Below are 22815 nucleotides of genomic sequence, written 5' to 3'. Positions count from 1 at the left end.
TAAGGCCAGCCTGCCAGTAGCATGAACCTTTTCAGAACATATAAACTGGCTTAGATAATTGGGGGTTTTTTTAGGGACAGTATCATCAAGAGACAGTCATGAAAACCACAATTTCCTCCCCTGGCTAGTCCTCATGCCCCAGTGGGGCTGGAGCACACAAGTAGCAGGCACAGCCCAAAAAGCTTCCAGCACAGAATCTCTGCCCAGTGCAAATGTTTTAAAAAAAAAAAAAATTTTTACTCTCTAATTACCTAATGAATTATTCTTGTGGTTTTATTTTCCCCTTGGCTCTTTAGCGCACAGCCACAAGTAGGGGTAAACATAGTCCATTTCTCCATGGAGCTAATGGCTTTTCCTCTGCTCTCCAGGGATGGTGAAAGCCTAGAAAATCTTCTGAGCATCACAGTACTGCCTTTATCCCTGTGCACACCTCACGAGGTTGTCTCTCCTTGTCTCCATGGAGGTCCCCCCTCAGATACCCAGAGAGTTCCTTCACTGAAGATGTTCCATGTAGGCCAGCAAATAATTAGCTAATTAGGTATTTATAACCAATTCATTGCTTTAGATGGCAGTGGAAGGGGAAAGAGGAGAGGAAGATAGGATTAGGATTCTCTGACAGCCCTTTGAGGCACAAGATAATGTCCCTTGTGTACCCAGCACCAAGTAATTACCACACAATACTATACATTACGCTCCGCTCCGTGTCTGTTCCCCAGACTGCTTGCCCCACACAGAAGGGAGGGAAGTGGCACCTGTGGTGGAGCAGGCAGGCACGGAATTCACAAACACTGAAGGAAGAGGGAGAAGTGTGCCTGCTGTGGAACAGCAGACTGGTTTAGATTAGTAGAGAATGCTTTGGAGACAGAGCAGGGTGAAAGAGACAGGAGTGGTATTTACAGGTATGTGATGTGTAAGAAGGAGAAGATGCTCATTGGTGCCTCCATGGGATCATGAAGGATAAAGGATGATGTCACTAGCTCTAAGACCAGGCTGTGGAGCAGTTGTTAAGCCCTGCTGCCTGCCTGTCCTGCTGTGTCACCAGCAACCACATAAGGCAGCTTCTAGATGAGTACATCAGGGACACAGCTCCAGCCACACACTGGGGATCACAGCTGTGCCCTGAGTCACTGACAGCTCTCTGAGCTCTCAGCACACCAAGTCCAACACACAGCCACTGAGACCTGCTGGGCCCTGGAGAAATACTCTGGACAGCCCTGGGACTTCAAGACCATGCACCCTCACTGTAGTGCTATGTGCTCCCAGCATTAATGCTGTGTCACAGGAGAAGCTCAGTAGTTCCCATAAATTGTCCTGGTCAGTACATTAGGGAGAGCCAAGTGACACGGTACCAGTAATGCTGCAAGAGGGGGTGGTGTTTTTCAGATCAGTTGATGCTAGCTCCATTTCAGAGCTGGGTAATGGGAGAGATGAGGCTGCCCTTACGTTGAAATGCAGAACAGACAAAACAGACATTCACACCAGAATTTTACAGACAGCATCCTTGTTGGGTCAGAATTTACAAAAATTGATTTTGTCTATGTTCCAAGAGAAAGCAAATGACGTGCAAAACTTGTCTGACTTTTTCTTGGAAGCATTCTGCCTGCCCATACCTTCTCCATCCTGACTCTCAGAGGGATTACTGATGGTACAAGATTATGCTCTCCACAGCTCCAAGATCATAGCTATTGCCCCCATGTCAGGCACTCTGGGGTATGTGGGGCCATGACCCAAGAACTGGCAGGTGGCCCCTGTGGCATCTTTTCCACATCACAAAGAATTTCAGCATTAACAGGTTCTAAGTCCAAATAAAACCAGTTTGGGGTTTTGTTTTTTTTAATTTCACAGTTTGACAGATTAATCTTTCTCTTGCCATTGATGTTGACTATGGATATGAGATTGGCTCTTCAAAAGCAGTAATGCTGAATCTACACCCATCTAAACATTCAAACATCAGTTGCAATTGCAGGAGAAAGAGGGAGAAAGGCTGAATGGCCTAAGGCCAACAGGTGATGATTTACCAGAGAAGCTGGTGGCCACAATAATGAGGTCTCTAAAGCAACTGCCCAACAGTGGAAATGGGAAGTGCAGCTTTGGGAGTATTCGGTTTTGGGGAATTGGGATGCCTTCCTTTTCCAAAGGGCCCTTGCTGGACAAGCTGCCATCCACTGCAACACCTGTGCATCTTGAATGACAAATTCTGAAAGGTGCTGGAAAGCCCCTTCACCAAAATCCTGCTGCTGCCTCCTTCCCACCTTCTGCTGCCTCCACCTGCTGTTCAGCCACTTTTCTCTTGCTCTGCCTACAACTCCTCTCTGCCTCTGTGCTGCTCCTCAGCTTCTGTGCACACCTTTCCTGGCCTCCCTCCCCACTGCTGCCTTTCCCCACATCCCCATTTCTCCTTTACCATTGGCAGAGCAGAAACTGTACTGGCTCACAGTAAGGAGGGGATATGAAAGGCACAGTGACCTTTTCTGAAGCAACCTTTGTAAAAAGGGAATGCTGCTCAAGAAGAGAAAGGAAGAGAGGCTGGGCAGTCTGGAGGAAAAGTGAGGAGGGAGAGCATTGATGAAACAACATTCAGCAACCAAACAGCCTTCCAGGGCATCAAATATGAAAAGGTTTTGCTCTTCAAGGGAAATAAAAGCTAGAAACATTAAATATTCATGAGCACCAGGTGTGGGCTCGGAAAGATCTTTTCTCCACTACTCTGACCGGGGGGAGGAAATGAAATGGCCTTGTCTGTGGGCATCCAAGGAGGGAAACAATGCTCACATAATGGTTTCCTGCTGCTCACCCATGGCCTTAAGCAAGGGGTAGAGAGGGGTGCTTGATGGTACCTCGAAGGCAGGGCTGCTTCTGGTAAGGTATCCCGCAGGAGCAAAGCCACAGGTGTGTTCACCACTCAAACACAGCAGGAGATGGGGGAAAGTATGTACAGGGATAAAAAATGGTGGGAAGGCAAGAGAAGTGACCATCAGAAGGATGGTCACTTCTGAGCAGCCCGTCTTCACAGGGCTGAGCAAAGCCTCTGAGCTCGCTCTGTTGTTCAGAAGTAAAGTGTCTGTCTCAGCCTGGTGGCACCCAGAGGCCCTTCCTGACAAATTCAGCAGACACCACAACGACCCCAGCTCCCTCTTGACACTTACCATCAACCCTGATTAGCCTGGCTATCACAGGTAAGTGGACTCGTCTGCCGCGCCCGCCCCGGGCTGGCCTGGGCAGAGCAGGGTGAGCCCCGGGCAGCCGAGCCCGCCACCGCCAGTGACAGCAGCCCTGTCACTTCGCCCTGTCCCCCCTGCCTCCTCCCGAGCACCAGGAGAGCTGGGCTGATTCACTCCCTGGCGCTAACCCCCCTATGACACGAACGGGGACCTGCTGAGGAGGGGTGAGAAACCCTGTTCTTTCTCACCTCTGAGGCTTTCAGTCCGCCCCAGCTACGGCGTGAGGGACAGAGCCAACGCATGTGAAGTCAAAAGGAGATTTGAGGCCATCATTCCCTCGCCTGGGGTAAAGCAGTGGAGGAGAACATAATTCTCAACTCCCATCTCATCTGCATCGTGGACCAAGCTACCACTTGTCATTTTAACTGGAACAAAACCAAATCTCCTTCCCATCAGCACTTGTGACTGTAGCTGGCAGGACATTTTGCAGAATGCAGAAACTGAAGTGTCATTATGTCCCTCAGCCAGGCTGCTTGTCCAAGCGTGCCTTCTTTCCTTCCTCCCCTGCCCCAGGACACATGGCAGTCCATCCAGCTAGCATGGGGTTGGCAGCATTCTCCTGTGCGTGCTCCTTTATGGAAATTTTCAGAACCGAGGAACCATTCCAGCAGATAGATTGTGCAGCAAGTACACACAGAGAGACGTGCACCTTCTTCTTTTCTTTTAATTTTGCAGCCAACCCCTGTAGTTAAAACAATCTCAGTTTGTGTGCACAGTGCAAGCTGGTGCTCCAACTTGTGGCCATCCTCACTGATGTCCTGCTGACCCGAGGCTTAGCTGTCATTTCACACATTGCACGCAGCTCCAGCTTGGGCCAAACACTGCCAAGAGACACCAATCAGCTGTGGGTCCAACAGCAGACACACTGCCAAGCTGACCTATACTATAACCCACAGCTTTTCTTGCCATGCAGATCTTTTCTCTTTGATGCATTCCTTCTAACTGAGGCCTGTTCTGCAAACAACACATGCAAGCTAAAGGAGTTCAGCTGGAAGAGCCAGTGTGCAGCTCCAGATGCTTTGTCCTCAAGTTGCAAAGCCAGCCTCACTCACATTGCAAACCATCACTGCCTGTTTTGTACCAAGGCAGGAGAGAGAGCATGTCCAGATGGATGGCCAAACCCAAATTAAATCAACTCTGGGGAAAGACTGGTCCAGTTGACAGACAGTATGAGGTACTGAGAGATCTTAAACCAGTTCTGCTGCTAAGGAAAAACTGCCCCAGACACACTGGGCTCATTCAGAGAAAAGAAAAGTCTTCCCACCAATCTCTTTGTCAGGTTCTGGGTGCATTTGCAGGGTACATTTAGAGCTGGGGGTTTAACACTTGCAGATGGTCAGCATGATCCATAGCTCAGGAGCACTGCTCAGTTCCTCACCAAATCCCCACTCTTGCCTTACTGACAAGCAAAGCCTTTTAGCATCCCTGACTGGCTCAGGCATCTCATCCTACCCAGCCTGTTGATGACATAACCTCAAATTATCTTTGTCACTCCCCAGTGTAACCACAGAAGAGATCAAAACATGACATTTGTAGCACTTATAAAGCTTCAGCCAGTATGGAGAGCTGTTGTTTATTTTCTCAGTAGCATGGGCATACCAATCCTCATCTTCATACAATGACTTCCCCTAGAATACTCAAGTTTAAACACTAAGTGCCCCTAGTCCTTACCTTCAAGGTACTTCTCAGCTTAAGCCTGAGGTAGCCAAAAGAGAGACAAACTCCAGAAAAAACCTTTTTGGCCAGAGCTTCACCCTGCTGGAACAAAGCTTTCCAGACAAGGTTTAGAGTATAGTCATATAAGAGGAAAAAAATCTCTTTAAGCTTGCTCCAAGGCTCTAGAAACAATTCCCTTGGGATCCAGGGACTAACACAGACCTCACCTCTTTTCAGTCAGAGAACAAGACACAGACCAGGTCAGGTCATGAAAAAGTAAAGTAAGAACAGAAAAAAAATGCATCACTTAAAATACTTCCCAACAGACATTCAGCTAAAACAACCACCAAAAAGAGAGCCAATGAAACCAGAGATAAGCTCTTTTCCTTGGAGGAGTAGAGGAACAAATAAACACACAGGCACTGCAGAGCCCCAGAGCTCAGCAGGCTGCCAAAGGGGGCTCAGCTGGTGCTGCCAGGTGATGTGAAGAAGCAAGCTCAGAAGTGAAGCCTCCTAATTGCAGACCTGACCCCACAGCTGCAGTGGCTTCAAGAAAGAGAGCAGAGCAAAATCCAGAGCATTTACCTTGACACCTAAATACTGACATTTCTGAAGAGAGAGTGGCCACAGTCCAAGTTTTTCTGTCATCCAAAAAGGAGACACCAAGCTCTGCAGCAGGCTGCACCTCATGATGGATGCTGTAAGCCCAGATAAGGTTCACAGATAACAACCAAAAACTCCTCCTCCACAAGCAGTCACATTCAGGACGTGCCACCTCAGCATGGTTGGTAGCCACATAATCCGTGACAGGAGCAGAAATGCATACAGGCAAAGGTCCCAGTCAGTAGCCCCCTTCTTCTCTGTCCTGCCATTATCCCCTTGCAAGCTTTGGACTGTTAAGCAACCTTGTCTTGGAAAGTGATGACAGGTGTCAGATTATTTCTTAGAGAGGTGTCTCTCTGGGGGATTACTGTCATTCTGTTCTTTTTTGTAATACTGAACATCTAATAAGCAACACCTACTACCACCTGCTACAGCAGTTCATTCAGTGATCATCTCATTTTTTCCCCATTTATCACTGCAGTGATGACTGCATTCACTTTCAGTGAAGAGTCTATTAAAAACATACAGTGCCAGCTTTTCTTTCAGAATTGCAGGAGCCACCTAACACCAGGGACAAAAGTCAACTCCAGTGCTGTGGCTGCAAGCCACTTGCCTCCATCCTATAAATATCCTTAAGCTCTTTACACATCTCTAGTGCTAAGTGAGACAGAATAATGAAAAATATTATGTAAAACAGTATTAATGCAACTTCTGGGTAAGATTTAACAGGGCTAATTTCCTCTTGCTGTCACTAGCATGAATCATGTTTCTTTCTACTGCAGGCAATGACATGACGTTACGTGAAATGAGTGTGAACAGGAGAATCGGTCCCAAAATACACAAAGATAGAGAAATTTAAGGTTATGGTTGTAAATTGCCTTGCCCACACACACAAAGTTTAATTTGCATTAGTGTAATATGACAGTATCATTCACCCCATAATACACTGTCATTATTGCTCACATTTCCATGGTATCCATTGCTTGATAGGTCCCATGGGACAGATTTTGCAAAACAGCTCAGCTCCCATTTAGGCAGCAAAATACATGGCTGGGCTTTCGTGATTGCTGTGTACACTGGAGGCTGAGCTTGCTTGAACAGGCAGCAGAATTATCACAATGGGAGCTGTGAGGTACTAAGCATTTTTTAAAATTCTGGCTCTGCAGGTTCCCCTACAGGAGAAGGGAGAAATAAAGATTCCATCAAAGGTTTCTATGACTGGTTTCTGTAATGTTTTGGCTTGGTTTTTTCCAGCTTGCTTTACTAACACAAATTCTGAAGAGTTGTTACAGACTCTTGTGATTTTTATCATCAGTCTTTAGCTACATGGCAGAAACCTTCAGGTGGGAAATCTTGCTATGACTTGAAAACTTCAGATTACAGCCAAAAAAAAAAGGAGAGAAGTTTTTATTTCCCACTAGTATGGGTGGAAAAAAAAAAAGATATTAACTCAGAGGTATAAAGGTCTGAAAGCCACAGGAAAAATAAATAATTATAATCTGTGATTGTTTTTCCTTTTTCAAATCTCATGGCTTTAAAGCCATCTGAAAAACCTACAAGCCCACAATTAGTGACTTTTGAATACTTGCTAATAATCCAGAAATGAAGTGGACTGGTTCAGTGAAGGAAATATTACTTTCTCCCATGATCTGTGACCACAAAAAATAGAAAATAATCAATGTATCATACAAAACAAAGCATTTCCAGGTCTCTGTTTCCTGCATTTCAGTGTTTCCCAGCTCCTTGCCATGATGCCACATTAACAAAGGAATATAATTTTCATTATGTTTTGGGGTTTTTCTCCAAAATTTACTTTGATTGCCCAGTTAAACACCTGGCAATACACTGCACACTTGTAATCTACATGAAAAACAGCATGGAGATCAGACAAGAAGTAAATAAAACTGGAGCCTGTCTTCAGTGACTGAAGACTTAAAATTAAGTACAGGAAAAAATTGTTTACAGTGAGTTGTGAGGCACTGGAACATCCAGAGAAATTGTGGATGCCTCATCCTTGGAAGTGTTCACAGCCAGGCTGAATGGGGCTCTGAGGAGCCTGCTCTAGTGGAAGGTGTCCCTGATCTTTAAGGTCCCTTCCAACCCAAACCATTCCAGGCTTCTCTGAGGATTTCCTCCAGCACTGCAAAAGTGGGTTTGGTTACAGACCAGTTGGTTTGTTAAAAAGCTTCAGAGATGCATTGATTTGCAAACCCATCCAGCATATTTGTGAGTCTTTATACTGTCCTTGACTTTGTATCAGTTTTGATTTCCTCCCTGCCTCTTTGCATTATCCGACACACAGAGGTGCATCAGGCCTTCGTGTGCTGTGCCTGGCAAACCCTACCACTTGCCTCCTGTGCATTTCTCTTTCCAGCTCCCCTTCCTTTTTCTCATCTCTCTTGATCTTCATTCTGCTCTGCTCCCCTTCACATGGTTTCCCTTTATCCTGAGCGTGCCCATCTAATTTAGGGCTTGACTTGATGAAGACACTTGATAAAGAGCTGCACATACAGGACAGTGCAGCTCAGAGTACAATTCCATCTCTGATATGTCCCCCACAGGAAGCTGGCAGCTTCACCTTTAAATACATTTCAGTCACACAGCCTGATCAGGGAATGAACAGGGCTTTGTGACCTCTTAACGTTTTCATATGGGTGCTGCCAGAGAACATCACTCCTGTGCCCTTACTAACCTGCTCAGGCTGTATGTGGATAAATCTGTATGTATACACATTAGCACATGGTTGAGAGTGTGGTTTGTTTGTCACTGAGGTGTGATAATACGTATTTACAGAGCACCTCATACAAAGGACTGTGAGTTGGGTAAGTTAAAATACTTGGAAAAATCAACAGTATCTGAGTTTCAGCTATTGCTTCACAAATAAAGCTGAGAGGGGGGGGATATTACTTCCAAAAGAGTCATTTGGAAGAGTACATTTTTGAAAGGGAATCAGTTTTGGAAGAGAAGAAGCAAGTCCTCTTGCAAAAACACTGAAGCATCTGAAGCAAAGACCCCATGGGGGGCACTTAGAAGAGGAATTTCATAATCCGTTTGCATTTCCAACTGCTAGGGCAGGACTGTGCCTGTCAAATGTGCTTGGTTTTTGTCTGATCTAGCTGTAAATGAGACTGTTTTACAGCCTCATATATCTCAGTCAGAAGCTCATTTCACACACGCTCATCAGTGAAATTAGTTCTTCAAAAACACATTTAGAGAAGTAAATGTCATCACTTTTCCCCCATGCCAAGTGCGGGGTTCGTAGCCAGCTTACTCTGTTTTAGGCACTGTGACAGTGCCAAGCACAGGTACCTTGGTGTGGAATACAGATTTAAAGCAGGCATATGCAGGTTAAACATCTGCTTTTCCCATTTCAGCACTCAGATGGTTCAGATTATTTTTATTTTGGGGCTTTGGTCTAGTGAGATGAGTGCAGAGCTGGGAGTTAGGAGATGTCAGTTGTACTCCCGAATCTGCTGGCGACACTTACTGGGTCCCACTAACCTGGTGTGAAACATAAGAAAGACTAAAAATAACAAGCCATGGTTTATATCTTTGAGATCCATAGAGGAGAAGGAGAAAACTCCAGTCTATTTGGACCCATGGAGTTACTATAATTACAATCATTAAAAAAGAAAAATGGAACTAGATCAAGAGTTTTTATACACAGCACTTGTACTAGGAAAAAACCTGCTATTTGATTGAAATAAAAACACTGCAGTAGTCATTAAAACATTTAGCAAAAAGAAAAGGAGGACAAGAAGAGAGGAAAGCGTTCTTATACTAGAATGGCATGATTAAGGATTTCTGATTTTTAGACTTTTTTGTCAGGACCCAGTGTAAGAAAAAACATTAAATTAAACAAACCTTCTAAAATTAGGCAGCATACAGCTGTACTAAAAAGGATGGGAAAAGATTATTTTTGTTCTGATGGAAAAAAAACACATTTAGAAAAAGCAGAACTTCCCACAAATCTGAAATTTTATTTCCTGCACACCAAATAATAAGCATATAATGTTATTTTTCTAATACCTACAACTCCACATAAATATTAGTGCACTTACAGACAGAGTATTAGCACATATGTGTACTTTCTACTCTGTAAAGTTGCTTTGCAACAGATTCCTTCACTTGCATACAGTGCATCCAGCTGAAGAAATCTACTTCCAAATGATGAATCAGCTACTAAATTGTAAGTGGAAACTGGAAGACATCACACATAATGCAAGGGTTCTTCTTTGCATAAGGCCAATGTGACAAGAAAGAGTAAAATGAAGAAACATTTCCTTCTTAAATGTCAAAAAAACTTAATAAAAGAAGAGCAAGAAATTCAAATTATCAGAAATTATCACAGATTCACTGCTGGAAAGCAGGCAAAAATAAAACAAAACCAGCTTCTCTCCCCAAACCTTGTGCCTTGCCTTGAGAAGAAGCAACAAATAAAGAGCCAGCACAAAGAGCAATATTTCGCCCAGCAACCTGTAACACAATCACAAAAGGATAACAATAAATGGATGTGGAATTTCACCCCAAGACAGGACACAGACATGGCCAGAGCAGAAGGCAGCTACCTCTGACAGAGACCTGGAGGGTATTTTTTTACTCTTTACCCTGATTCAGTGACTTGCAGGGCTTGTCACACCAACTCATTTCCATGGAATTGAATCCCATGGCAATAGGACCAGACCAATCTCTGACTTTTCATTTCCTGCATTTTCAAACATGACCCCAAAAGCCAGAGTTCCTGGGGTTGTAGTCAGGAATGCAAGAATAAGAGGGAATGTTAATGAAGGTGTGGTACAAGACCAGGGTGCTTCATGTTTTCTCTAGCACACTCCACAGATGGCAGGAGAATGGAGGAACGATCAGGCAGGGCAGAACCCCAGACTGCTTCAGACAGGAAATGGTCAGTAGCACATCCTGCTGAGAACTGCAAGAAATGCAGTCAATTGCTGATAACTGGTAGCTAAAGATCAGCTCTAACCCCAAAGGAGGTTTGAAATCCAGAAGTGTCTCCATGAGAGTTCTCACAGAATAGTTTGGTGTGGAAGGGACATTGAAGATCATCTACTTCCAACCTCCCTGCCATGGACAAGAGCACCTTCCACCAGTCCAGTCCCCCAAAGCCCCATTCTAACTGACCTTGAACACTTCCAAGGATGGGAAAATCCCATTGGAAAATCTCATTTTGCTTTCTTTACTTGCACAGTGCCACTCCCTGTGGCAGCGAGTTCTACAGCCTAACTACAACTGGGTAGAAACTGGCATTCTCAATGGACATTTATCACCTTTTGGTTCACTGGTTGTCCCTTTCTTCTTCTGTCATGATTCAGAGCGGCTTTACATCCTTACATGCATCCTTTGTACCATAAATAATGAGTAAATAGAATTTGACAGCTCTTTGTGGGATATTGTTTCAAAGCCTCAGGAGTGTCACTGTGAGGAAGGGCTTTCAGTAGTTTCATGTTGCAGATGAGCATACGTAAGCAGAATTTAGACACATCCAATTTGGGAATTTGGGCATTTAAGCTTCAGTCTTGCCCACCTGCTAAGACTATAAAATAAGTTTATTTAACTTTTTACTCTGCCATGTTGCTACTGTTTCCTTAGAAATTCCTTCTGAATTCCCTCTCTTCTAATTTTCTGTTATTGCCTTTTTTTTTTCTTCAGGTAGTATAAAATTTTTCTCAAACTTCTTCAGAAATTTCTCACATAAGTATGTGGACTTTTCAAACGCTGGCAGATCAGTAGAGTTCTTTGGGCACTAAATAATTTACCTGACAGATCACTTGAGCAGTCTTCCATTAGTGTTCTAATCAGTCAGGTTCCTAATCATTTTGTCAATTCTCCTGATAATAAACTGCCATTATTCAGTCCACACAGCCAGACTCCCCTGTGGAAATCAGTCCCTACCTGGGTGTCCATGTGGGAGCCTTTGAAATGCCCAAGATGAGCACTGGGCCCCCCAGCCCATCATAGCCTTTTGAACTTGGCTGAATATCTGCCTTTGGGATCAACCACCCCCCAGTCCTTGCCTCTCCCAGACATCTCACACTCACAGCCATGACCTCAATCTCCCTCTCCCTCCTGCTGTCCTATTTCCCACTTTGGTAGCACCTGCAACACCTCCCACTTGATATCATCAGTACATCTCACTAATAGACTTTCTTCTTGCTTCAGATTAGTACTGAAGAACTTTAAAAAGACATTTAAAAAGATTTGTGGCCAAAGGTCCCATTAATTATGTTTGTTGTAGCCCACTAGACACCTTCTTCTAATGCAGCTCATTCCCATTTATCACAAACCTTTTATTTACAACCTCTTTGCTAGTTTTCAGCCCTCAAGTCAATGCCTCCTCTCCCAGGGAATCCAGTTTCTTTCTTTTTTTTTTTTTTTTGTTTTAATTAATGGCAGGATGTCTTTCTTCCAAAACATTCTCTGCATATTACCACAGATTTATGTAGCAAGAAAAATACATAAAGGTTTAACCACAGAGTGGAAATTAAAACAACATCAATTTCATACAGGTATAGTTCTATACTGATGAAAAGAGCAAACAGGCAGTGTCAGGGCAGGGACAGCCAGGAAAAATTCAATGGCATCTGCTCTGCAAAGGTCAGGAAAGATGATGGAAAACCTCTCTGGTGCCTCTGCATGGATGGAGCAGGTCAGTTTTGACGTGGCTCACACTGTTCCTCCCTGGAGCAGCTCTAATAAAGAGATAAACAGGACTAATAGAAAGCCTTAAGTTTCTGCCAGGCAAGCTCTCTTCCTGACCACCTTTGTCCAGCAATTTAAAAGGCAGACACCTGTAAGAGTTAATTGGATGTCATTCCAGATGTTTCCATTTGCCTCCAAGGTTAAGTCTGCCCTGATAACAGGGATCAGTCTCTCCAAGCAGCCTTTGAGCACAAACTCATGGCACGCCTGATGAAGCAGGGAGGAAAGAAGGCTGCACATTGTGAGGATGGTGCTGCTCTCACATGGCTGCCCACATCTTCCTGGAAGGGGTGAGTCTGCCATGCACAGCCTCCAGGCCAACCCCTCGCAGAAAGGTGATGCCTCAAGTTTTAGCTGTCATATTTTCTAGATTCTGTACTGCCTTAGTGTGTAACTCTGAGCTTCATATAAAGTGTCAGCAAGTTCTCTTCACAGGGCAGTTAGGCACAGCAGTTCTTTTCCAGCCTGAGAACCAGGGACACTGTTGCAGCTTCAGGCCCAAAAAGTGTAAACAACAGCAAATTGAGGAGAGCAATCTGGGAGGATGGAACTTCATAAGCTGAAGCTGTAATTGGACAATTAACCCCAATATATAAATGGACCAAAACTTATATAAGTGTGAAACCTCATGACCGGGTGTCCATCTTGGGTGGAGCCACAGCCGGGCTCTTGTACTGCCCAAGGTGTATCCTTTGAAGGCCTTTTAATAAATACCTGCTTTATTCCTTTAACACTGTCTAGCCTCTGTTCTAGGTGGCCTCTCAAGGCATCAACACCAGGACCAGGGCTGGTTCCCAGTCCTCTCCTCTCTGGAGAAGGGCCAGAGAGATGGAGACAGACTGGGGGGCTTGTTTTGCTGACCATGAATAGCCAAAAGCTTCTCCTGAACCTCATCTTTATCATTCCATGATGGACCTGTCACATTCCTGGCTGTTCTCTCAGTGCCCCAACCTGTGGCTCTTTTCTCTGGTTTCCCTCTGCCATGCTGAGCACACAGGACTGTGCCTCGGTTTCTCTTTTAAACCTTTCAGCACCTTCTGTTCAAGGCTATTGCTCAAGGATAAAAGTACATCCAGGAAGAGGGACAAGATCCTCTTATAGAAAGGCTTTGCATGAAGCCAGAGTCTCTGAAATCCACCTCCACAGCACGTTCAAGAAGTAGGTGACATCATGAAAATTACTTTGGCACAAGGGAAAACATATGATGCAGATTAGGAGGTCAACTGTGCAAACTTTCTCAGGTCTGGAAAAGAAAAAGGAGCATCTGAGTTTGAGAGAAGGATTAGGAGAGCTCTGGCAAGGTCTCAGCCACTGCCAACAGCCTGATTAGGGGGATTATGGAGAACAGCAAGGAGACTTCCTGCCGTTCTGTAAGACTGAAAAACTTGCAGAAGAAATGCCTGAAGTCTCCCAGGGCTGACACATCTGGGCTTGGGCACACCCCTGGCAGCCCCAGACCTGGCTCATACACACACAGCAGCTCACAGAAGGGAGAGCTGGCGCAAAAGAGAGAATACAAAGCACAAGGTGAAGAGGGGGAAAAAAAAGAGTCGGTGCTACGTGTGTGCCCCTAACCTGTGATGGCATGAAGATTTTTCAGATGAGAGGATCTGGAAGGTCTTGTGGAAGCCTGAGCAAACTAATTCTCCCTAATTCCTGAAGCTCATCCTTCTCCAGACCTCACACACAGGCCTTTTTGAGGCTACAGACATCATTAAACCTGTGATGTCTTTTAGTAAGAGAAAGAAAAACCCCTTCTCTTTACTGCACATTGTTCACCTTTGGTTCCTGAAGCTCCATCGGCATGGCCATGCACAAAGGATGGCCAGGGCAGGTACACTGGGAGACTGCTGTTTTCCTGCCCATCCAACACCACCTCTGGGCCCTCTGATGAGGAAAAGCCTGCACAGAAGCCTCTATTCCCTTTGTACCTGCTGGGACACCAGCAGCACAGGCAGCCTTATGGATCATGTGCTCCCCAGGAGCGGAGCTGGGAGGGGTGGGAGGGGAGCACGACTTACTGGGCACGCGGTTGATCGCCTTCAGGGGCCTCAGGACACGGACAGTACGGATTGCAGACAGGTTAATGTTCTGGAGATCCAGGGAATACTCCACCATCCTGCAGCAGGGGAAAGAGAGGGAGACAGAGAGAGAAAAAAGAGAGAAAAAGAAGGTTTAAAAGAATCCAGAATTTTGGCTTGAGCCATGGGTTTATCATTTCTTCATTGAAGAGCTTCTGGAAGTTATGGGTATGAAGCCTGAGCTTCATCCTGGCATTTCTGGCTAGAGTACACGTGTGGGGTGGCCCCTGCATCCAAAGCCAGCAGGACAGGAGCCATGTGGCCAGTTTTGTTGGGAGTTACCTGCAGCACAGCAGGGTGCTCCCTGTGTTCCCCTCATCTCCCACTGCAGGGTGTGTCTTGGGAGGCAGCTTCAGCGAAACCTGCTTTATCTCACACAGAAATAAACCCTCTCACTTAAAGCACTAACTGCTTTCACTAGGTGGAAAGGCTTCCCCCATGGCTGTGAATCACTCCTTTTTGACACCAACCAAAAGGAGAAAAGCCTAATTTTAGGACATATGCTAGACCTTAGCTCTCCTAACCCAACAACATGTGCTGTAAATAACCTCAAAGTGCAAATAGGTGTGACTCATGCATTGGCTTTGCTGCAAGAGCAGCAGGTGCAGGTGACAGAAAGTGACCTGGCCCAGCAATCCTTAGCCCAGTGTTCTCTCCTTGCCCAGTATGGCAAATGTCCTGTCTCTTTAAAAGCACAGTAGGAAATCATTATAATGATAATTTGATAATTATAATGATATAATGATAATCCTGGCCAGAAATCTCCACCTGAGGATCTCAAATCATCTTTCATGAAGAAGTTTTCATGAACAGACATGCATGAGGCCTCCAGGAAGACATGGGCTGTTGTCACCAGCTTCCCTTGGCTAACTCTGGTCTGCACATGGGATCAAGAGCATGACAACGTTGGCAGGTGAAATAGCAGCAGAGTCAGGACAGGAACTGCTTCTACTGAATCTCTTCTCAGACATGAATAATGAAACTACAAAAAGTTCCCTTTTCTCTGGCCTTTTAATAGGACTCAGGAGACAGGAAGGGACTGGGGGGACAGCCTTTTGTTACTGCACCCTTTCTCAGAACAAAAACATAATATAGAAAGACCCACAAGTCAACCAAAAGTTTACCCAAGTCCCCCTGACCAGAAATCACTGAGAATTAAATGAGAGCTTAAGTGAGACGCTGAGAGGGGAATAGGGTACAGCAGTCTATAAAAAATAATGAGAGGCATTGAGTGAAATGGAACAGTGGACTGATCCTTCTATAGATTACCCTCCATTCAAGAGGACCTTGAAGAGCTAATGCCTGGTTATCTGTCTACACCTTTCACAAAGGGGACTTGTCAGAGTGATAGATTTTCAAACATGATGGGGTAAACCTGTCGAAGTGTTGTGATTATCCTCTCTCATGCTCTCTTTCTTTCTCTCTCTCATTCCTTACAGTCTGTTCTCTCCTGCACTTTTAGGGTAATTGCATGAAATAATTTTTCCTCTGAAATGCAGTGGCATTCATTTACCTCCCTGGAGCTGTCAGTTCCACATGTACCAAGTGCAGAAGAAGAGACAAGGGATTTCATGCAGATAATCAAAATATTCCCACGCCCAAAAAAAGCCCCGACCCCAAGCCAAGCAGAAATGTTCAACCAGCCTACAGAAAGAATTTGTGATAGACAGAGGCTTGGGATGCAGTCAGATGAAATTGGAAGCAGGTATGAAAGCAGGAGGAACACACAGAGATAAAAACACATGGAGATGACTCCAGGACAGCCCTGTGTGGTGCAAAGGCCCACAGTGAAAGGGCCTTGAGTAAGCACTGACCAACCTTGCTCCAAATAAAGCAAGATTGTCTCATCAGCACGTTGTTGCTTCAGAATTAGACAGACCTGCTGAAACTTTAGAATTACAGTTACATTGCTCCCAGGCCGTGAGCTAGCAGCTCTTCACAGAGAGCTGACACACAGAAGCAGCTTCCTGACTGATAGAGCCCCCATGCTGCAGTCTGTTGTGGGGGTATGTATATGCACAGAAACATAAAGCCCTCAAGCTTGGTGAAGTCCCACTGAAATTCCTTTCCTCTCTCTAAAAACACTTATCTCCTAAGAGAACTGGGTTGCCTCTGAGGGGAAAAAAATTTTTAAAAAATTTTGAGCAGAAGCAGAACAACCCAAAACAACAAGTCAAATGCCAAGTAAGCTGTTGGCTCAAAATACATCTAATTTCAGAAATTATTTTTTTCTGAACTGGGAGGAGCCAAATGAGAAGTCCTGAGTAATACTCAGAGAAACCAAGCACAGGGGAAAAGCACAGGGCTAGGGGTGACATGAAATGGAGGTGACATCTTCTCTTAGCCTTAACCATGCAAAATTAATTTTAAAATGTTTTCAACCCATTTGGGTTTTGTCCTCTGTGGCTACAGCATGTGAGTAACCTTAACCCAGTGAACATCACTGCCTTCTCCTAGCTGGAATGAGTTTGCCACCTGCATAGTACAGTTCCTGTGTCACTAGAAAATTATCAGTCATCCAAGTAGTGACCGTGGGTCCTTTCAGCACAAGACAAATGCTGCCTTAACTCAACCCTGCGGTTCAGACAGCAGCAAGCCAGCCTCCTGCAGCCCTCAGTGGCCAGAGTCACAGATTTACTGCCATTATGTTCCAGTGTAGCCAGATAAAAAAGCTGAACAGACAATCACACTGCCAGGGAAAACAGCAGGCTGTTCCCAAGGATGGGTTAGAAAAGGGCAAAAGCTGAATCTTTTAAAGAGCAACTGTAACAAAAATGAACTCAGCCCTAGGAGGCTCCAGCTCGATTAACAGACCCCTTCTGACTACAGTTCTTCCTGAGGCCTCCTGGTCTTGGCTGTAATAGCAGAGACATCCAGGATGCTTAAATCCCTGCAGATGAGAGATGACTATTGTAGTCATGCAGATTGTATCCAAACAACTTTGATACAATTCCAGTCTAATTTTGCATTAGGGCTGCTCATTTTTACCTTTTCATTTCTAGTGATGACTTCAGTATCAGCTTATGTTCCCTCCTCTCTTTGTGCAATGGTTGCATGCCCACGCAATGCAGGTGACCAAGGTGCAGTGAACTCCAATGTTAACCAAAACCCACCCATCTCCTGTGTAGGTAAAACTGATAAAATCCAAATGTTGCCTCCATTCTCTAATGAAATGGGATCTCTATAAGTGACTCTGCTGGAGTCTCCAGGCATCTGCAGCATTTCAGGGGTTGCTAGTCCAGCTCTTTTTGTTATTATCACTCTCCAGCCAGCCCTGCTCCCCACAGCCTGGAAACCCTGGACACTCAACCCCCTCTAGGTGTGGGCTGAGCCCCATCTCCCAGTGCCATACATGGGGGTGACATCATGCTGACAGAGAGTCAAAGGGACTCATTGCAAGAAGTGATCAGTTAGAAGCTGCCAGCAGGTTTTTTTTCAGGAGGTTCACATTTCCTGTGTCTAGAGACCTTGTGGTGGTGGGTCAGGTGTACTGTGCTTGTTTGAACTCTTGTTAAGCTGGGTTTTGGATCCTTACCCCATCAGCAACCTGAAGAAGCCTGCGTTTGCTGGGTGTTTGTAAACCAAGGTAAGGTTACAGCCAGTACAAAATGGTTGAACTCCAGGAGACTCCCAGGCTCCTTGTTCTTGCTTTGTAGCAGCTTAGTGCCATGAATGAGGGTAGCCCCCATTACCTGACTACCCTTCATCTTGTTCTCCTCTCTTTCTAGGCTGCTTAAGGCATGTCTTGTTAGTAAACACCATAAATTCTTTAAGGTTTGGGGGCAGTCAGACAGAGTCTAGGATGTGGGAAGGGGAGGAAAGGAAAAAAAATAAGACTGTGCTGGGTGTGAGTCCTTCCCCTTTATCATAACAGAACAACGTGATATGCATCTCTTCCAAGGGAAACAGCAGCTCATTTCTGGCATCACTAAACTATTTTGTGGCCTCTTGTGTGAATGGATGAGTAGAAGGACAGGTTCAGAAGCTTAAGCTATGCTAAATAAGACAAACTTCTCATTTGTGATGGAATTTGAGCGCTGAGCTGTCATGATAATTGAATATTTACAGTAATTCTTCTTCCCTTGCTAGAGGTTTTCTTTTTCAAAACCTTCCACATGAAACTCACTGGAAGGAGAGGGGATTGGCACAGGCAGTGTCCTCACACCACATAGCTCAAGACTGATCCATGTTGGGAACATTGTCGGGGTGGGGAAAGGGACAGGGGCACTGCCTGCATGCATGGGGTTCATCCTGCAGAAGCAGAGGGATGCCTGGCAGGGAACACCTCTCTGCTTGAGCTCTGCCTCCCTCCCCCCTCTCAAGGCATCCCACCTGCTCCCTGCCTCCTTACATCCCTCTGACACACGCCTGCCTGCAACATTTCCACCTCTCATTTCAACCTTTCTTCTTCATTTCCACTTTTTCCATTTGCCCCTTGACTTTCCTTTGTATTTTCCCATTTAGGTAAATCTGCTCAGCTGAACACACAAAGGACCTGGAGTTAAACACAGGAATTGCAGGGAACAAGTGAGCAATTTGTTAGCAGCTGCCCCTGTCCAGAACGTGGCTGGTGTTGTGTCCCCTGTCCCGTGTCACGGCACTGGAGCAGACAACGAGTGCACGGGGACGGGGGGCACAGAAACCTCCAATGCCCGTGAGGCCTCAACAGCACCAGAAGAGCTTCATCAGCTCCAGCCTGGCATTCCTTTGGTACTGTGCACCTGTGGGCTCCAGAGTGGCCTTGGATCTGCCTTGGCACTCGGCAGGAGCAGCACTCGCTGTCCAAGAGCAGAAATGCCTGGCCAGCGTGGCTCTGTGCCAGGCACAGGGGAGCAGACTGACCAGCAGGAGGGAGAATAAAGCTAAGGCTCTCTGAAATAGACATAGTGACAGTACAAAAGCCATGTAAGGAGTCCAGAAAATTCAGACTTCATTTGCTGCACGTGTGACCCGAGATAATATACTCATGCAATGCCTGGCTAGCTGCTACCTAGCAGTTACATTCAATGAAATCCATTAGTAAAGCAGTTCAAGCATTACCATTCACCTCTTCATATTTACATCTCCTTATACCTTTATTAAATACTTAATAACTTTCCTAGTCTTGGCTTCTGAACTTCTATTTGCTGAAAATTAGCAGCCAAAAAATGGCATTTAAAACCTATTCTGAAATCATTCATGAAAAGTACCGAGGCAGTATTTTTCTTATGACACAAAGCCAATATGTTTTTGTCAAATTCAAAAGCTGCCTAATTCCCCTTCTCTGATAGGAGTTTTCAATTGAAATCTAATTAACAGCAGACTAATCAATTCATATTTTTTGTCAAATAAATTTAGGTTTGACACTGAAGCCAAAAACTTCATGGCTGTGACTTTCCAGCTGTAATTTCAGACTTGCTATGGGTCTCTGTGGGAAATGAAGCTTTTTCTGCCTGTGGACTTCCATTTGATCCCTACATCTATGAGCACCTGATATAACCAGATCAGTAGAGTTTGATCGGTCTCTGCTCTGAATTCCTTCAGCTTCTCAGCTATGTGAGGACTCAAAGACTGGTGGGTACCTATACCATGGCTAGATGAGATTTAATCAATGTCTTCTGTGTACAAGAATATGTCTTTCTGTCCTTGGTTCCTTGATCTGGCTATCACATTTTGCAAACTGGATTTTCTACCACTTTGAAGATCTAGAACATAGGAGTCCATAGGAAGACCATCAGTTTTCCCTGACTGAAATTTTATTCATATATCTATGCCAAAGGTGGGAGCTGACATCTCTCCATTTACCAAAATGTCTAGCCCCTGATGCATGAGCTCACATCTTCCACCTGAAGTTTGTGGGGTGGTGGGAGACTGATTTACCCCTAAATTCTTCCATTTCAGTCATACATACTGGGATGAGAAAGTGATCTCACTGCCTCTGCTCTGGCTTCAAAGACTGTGGCTACAATACAAAAAAGGAGCAAACTGGAATTTGCACTGGACAATGAACTCCAGTGGTCCCATATCTCCCCTCTTAGATTACTGATCCACCCTAGGGAAAAGAAAGTAAAAAATGTCACGTGCATCACTAAATCCACACAGCCCTGGTCCTCTGTGGCCAGAGGTGTAGCCATGGGCAGGGAGTGTGGAGAGCAGGGCTGGCCAGGCTACCCCAGAGATTCCATCAGCTGAATCTGTGCTGTGGAAAGGGAAGGCAGGCAGTAAAATCCACTAACTGTGGTCCACAACTGCCTGGGAAGTGGGGACCCCCAGCACTGGAGTAACAGCAATGAGGCAGGAGGAAGTGTACACCGATAGGCAGGAAAAAGAGCACACAGATAAAGGTTTAGAGCATGGGGCACATGGGGCATTCAAGATTGCTCCTGTCATCCCTTGCAAAGGCTGGACATGCCTGAGCTTGTACACAAAGAGAGCTGCAAGATTAATCCAATCTCTTGTAAATCCATCTGGACACATTAGAAGCAGGGCCAGGAGATTTTGATGAGGCCTGACCAGACACTGGGCAAGAGTGAAGGGCTACTGCTTCCACTCAGAGTCTGCAGCCACAGGATGCACACAGACCAGCAGATGCACACATGCTACTTGCCAGACCAGCGGGGCTCCCAGCCAGGACCTAGTTTTTTAAGCTTTCTGCCCCATGCCTCCACCATTTTGCTCTATAGCTGGAGCCACATCCTTATTTTCCCCAAAGGTCCAGCAGGCGGTGGTAAAAGTTAAAGACTGTTTCATTATTTGGACCTGATCTTCTGTATGGACATTGTGGTGCAGGAGGCATAGGGCTGCCAGGCAGATCCCAGCATCAGTATCAGCTCTCTTGGGATAGATAGGTATATCTATATAGATACCTCTAGAACAAACTGTGCATTTGCACCCATTTTGCACAGTTTGGTGCCTCTGGGGCCAGGTTTCAACATGCACCCTAAACAGATGATCCAAAATCCTTTCAACATATACCACAGAAAAAGTGGAATAACACAGTAGGCCTCCAAATTGCTCTGCAAACCACAGTGTACTAAGCTAAGTAGTTCTGCTTATCTCTTTTAAATTTAGAGCTCATTATGCTGGAAAAAGACAACTCTCTGCTGACATGAAAACTGAAACACAGAAGGAAAAAAAGCCTTGCTAGTAAAACAAGAAATGCAAAAATTACACTCTTTTTTCCTCATTTACAAAATATAATAATAAAGAGTCTATAATTCTGTTAGCAAAAAGACATTTCCTCAGGGAGTTATAGATCAATTACTAATTATACAGTCAGCTCCTGAGCTGTGATGCTTTGTATTCTTAAAAAAATAACCTGCAACTCTTCCCCTCTCCAGTACAAAATATTTTTTTACTTTTTTTTTTTTATATTGCTGTGCAAGCAAAAGCCGCTGAAAGCTTCCAGAGCCTGTGAGACTGGTCCCTTGCTGCCTGGAATGTGATTATTTCACACCCTGGAACACTCAGATTTCTCTCCAAACTGTGTACTAAGAGAAAATGTCAGAGTTTCTTAATAGTTTCAGAGACATGATACGAAAAGACATAAGCAGGTTTTCACACTGTGATAAGAAAGCCAGAAGGACTCGGCAAGCTCAGATGACTGAATGCGAGCGATGGGGCCTCACTTCTAAAAACCAAGAGTCAGAACACAGGCTGAGCGCTGTATTTCACTGCTTAGGGGGAAAAAAAGGAAAATAAAAAAGAATGCCTGCATTTTGGTCCTATAAGCCAGCTGGTTTTACCTTTTTGGGAGCTTTGTGTTTTGTTTTTCTAAAGAAACCTAACATTCACATTGGAGGGAATTAGCTTTCAGAAAGGCAAAAAATCAGAGGCCATAATTGAGAACTACCCGTTATGCAGGCAGGGTAGAGCTGCCTCCTTGTTTTGATTCTTCTCTGGTGTGATTCATTTCGTTTTGATGACTGCTTTCATTTCAATATGTTGCACATCTAGGGATAGCTTTACTGGGAGAAAGCAAATGAAATAATTAGTATCATTAAGGAGGGAAAAGCGAGTGCATGTTTGAGGGGAGGGCTGTGCTGCTGCTATTTCTACCTTTGGTTAAGATGCTATTTAGCCTGCTGCTTGCTGGTTTCCATCTTTTTCTGATCACTACTTGAAACACCTAATTGCTATATTTATTACAGTTTTCTTTGACTTGCCATAATTTTATAGAGACTTCTATTTGGCATCGAACATTAGCTAACTAGGATTTTCTGAGCATTCTACTGTTTACCCTGCTGCTAATAAGTATTTAATGATCTGAGATTTTAAAGTCATAACTATGCAAATTCTGGCCAGGTCCCTGAAGGACTGCAGTTAATTAAAAGCAAAGAAAAAGCAGAAATTGGCAACACTTCTCCATCTTGTGAGATTAAGGCTAGTTGGTGTGTTTCAGGTTAAGAGACGTCTTCCCAGTGTGGAAGGGCACCACACAGTGATGGATTTGTTTCCTGGAAACAGGTGGGCATTTGAGAATGGAGGGTTAGTATCTCACATCCTTCAGAGAGCTGCCAGTTCCCTTTCCTAGGCTGAAATTTAGAGGGATGAACTTG

The 22815-nt window shown here is 44.9% G+C and overlaps 1 protein-coding gene across 6 annotated transcripts in view; it reads right to left on the bottom strand.

The window, feature by feature from the left end:
* Nucleotides 1-22815, bottom strand: part of CACNA1I (calcium voltage-gated channel subunit alpha1 I) — a 169119-nt gene that overhangs the window by 57401 nt on the left and 88903 nt on the right. For all 6 annotated transcript variants that reach the window (XM_071422918.1, XM_071422919.1, XM_071422917.1 and 3 more), the window contains one exon: nt 14219-14316. In XM_071422918.1, the coding sequence (XP_071279019.1) occupies nt 14219-14316 (98 nt within the window). The remainder of the gene's footprint in view (nt 1-14218; nt 14317-22815) is intronic.

Source organism: Agelaius tricolor, unplaced genomic scaffold, assembly GCF_023055355.1.
Source record: "Agelaius tricolor isolate 1412-34295 unplaced genomic scaffold, bAgeTri1.0.p SCAF_3, whole genome shotgun sequence".
NCBI classification, from domain to species: domain Eukaryota; kingdom Metazoa; phylum Chordata; class Aves; order Passeriformes; family Icteridae; genus Agelaius; species Agelaius tricolor.
The sequence above is the reverse complement of the archived record's forward strand: the minus strand, read 5'-3'. Positions and strand labels throughout refer to the sequence as shown.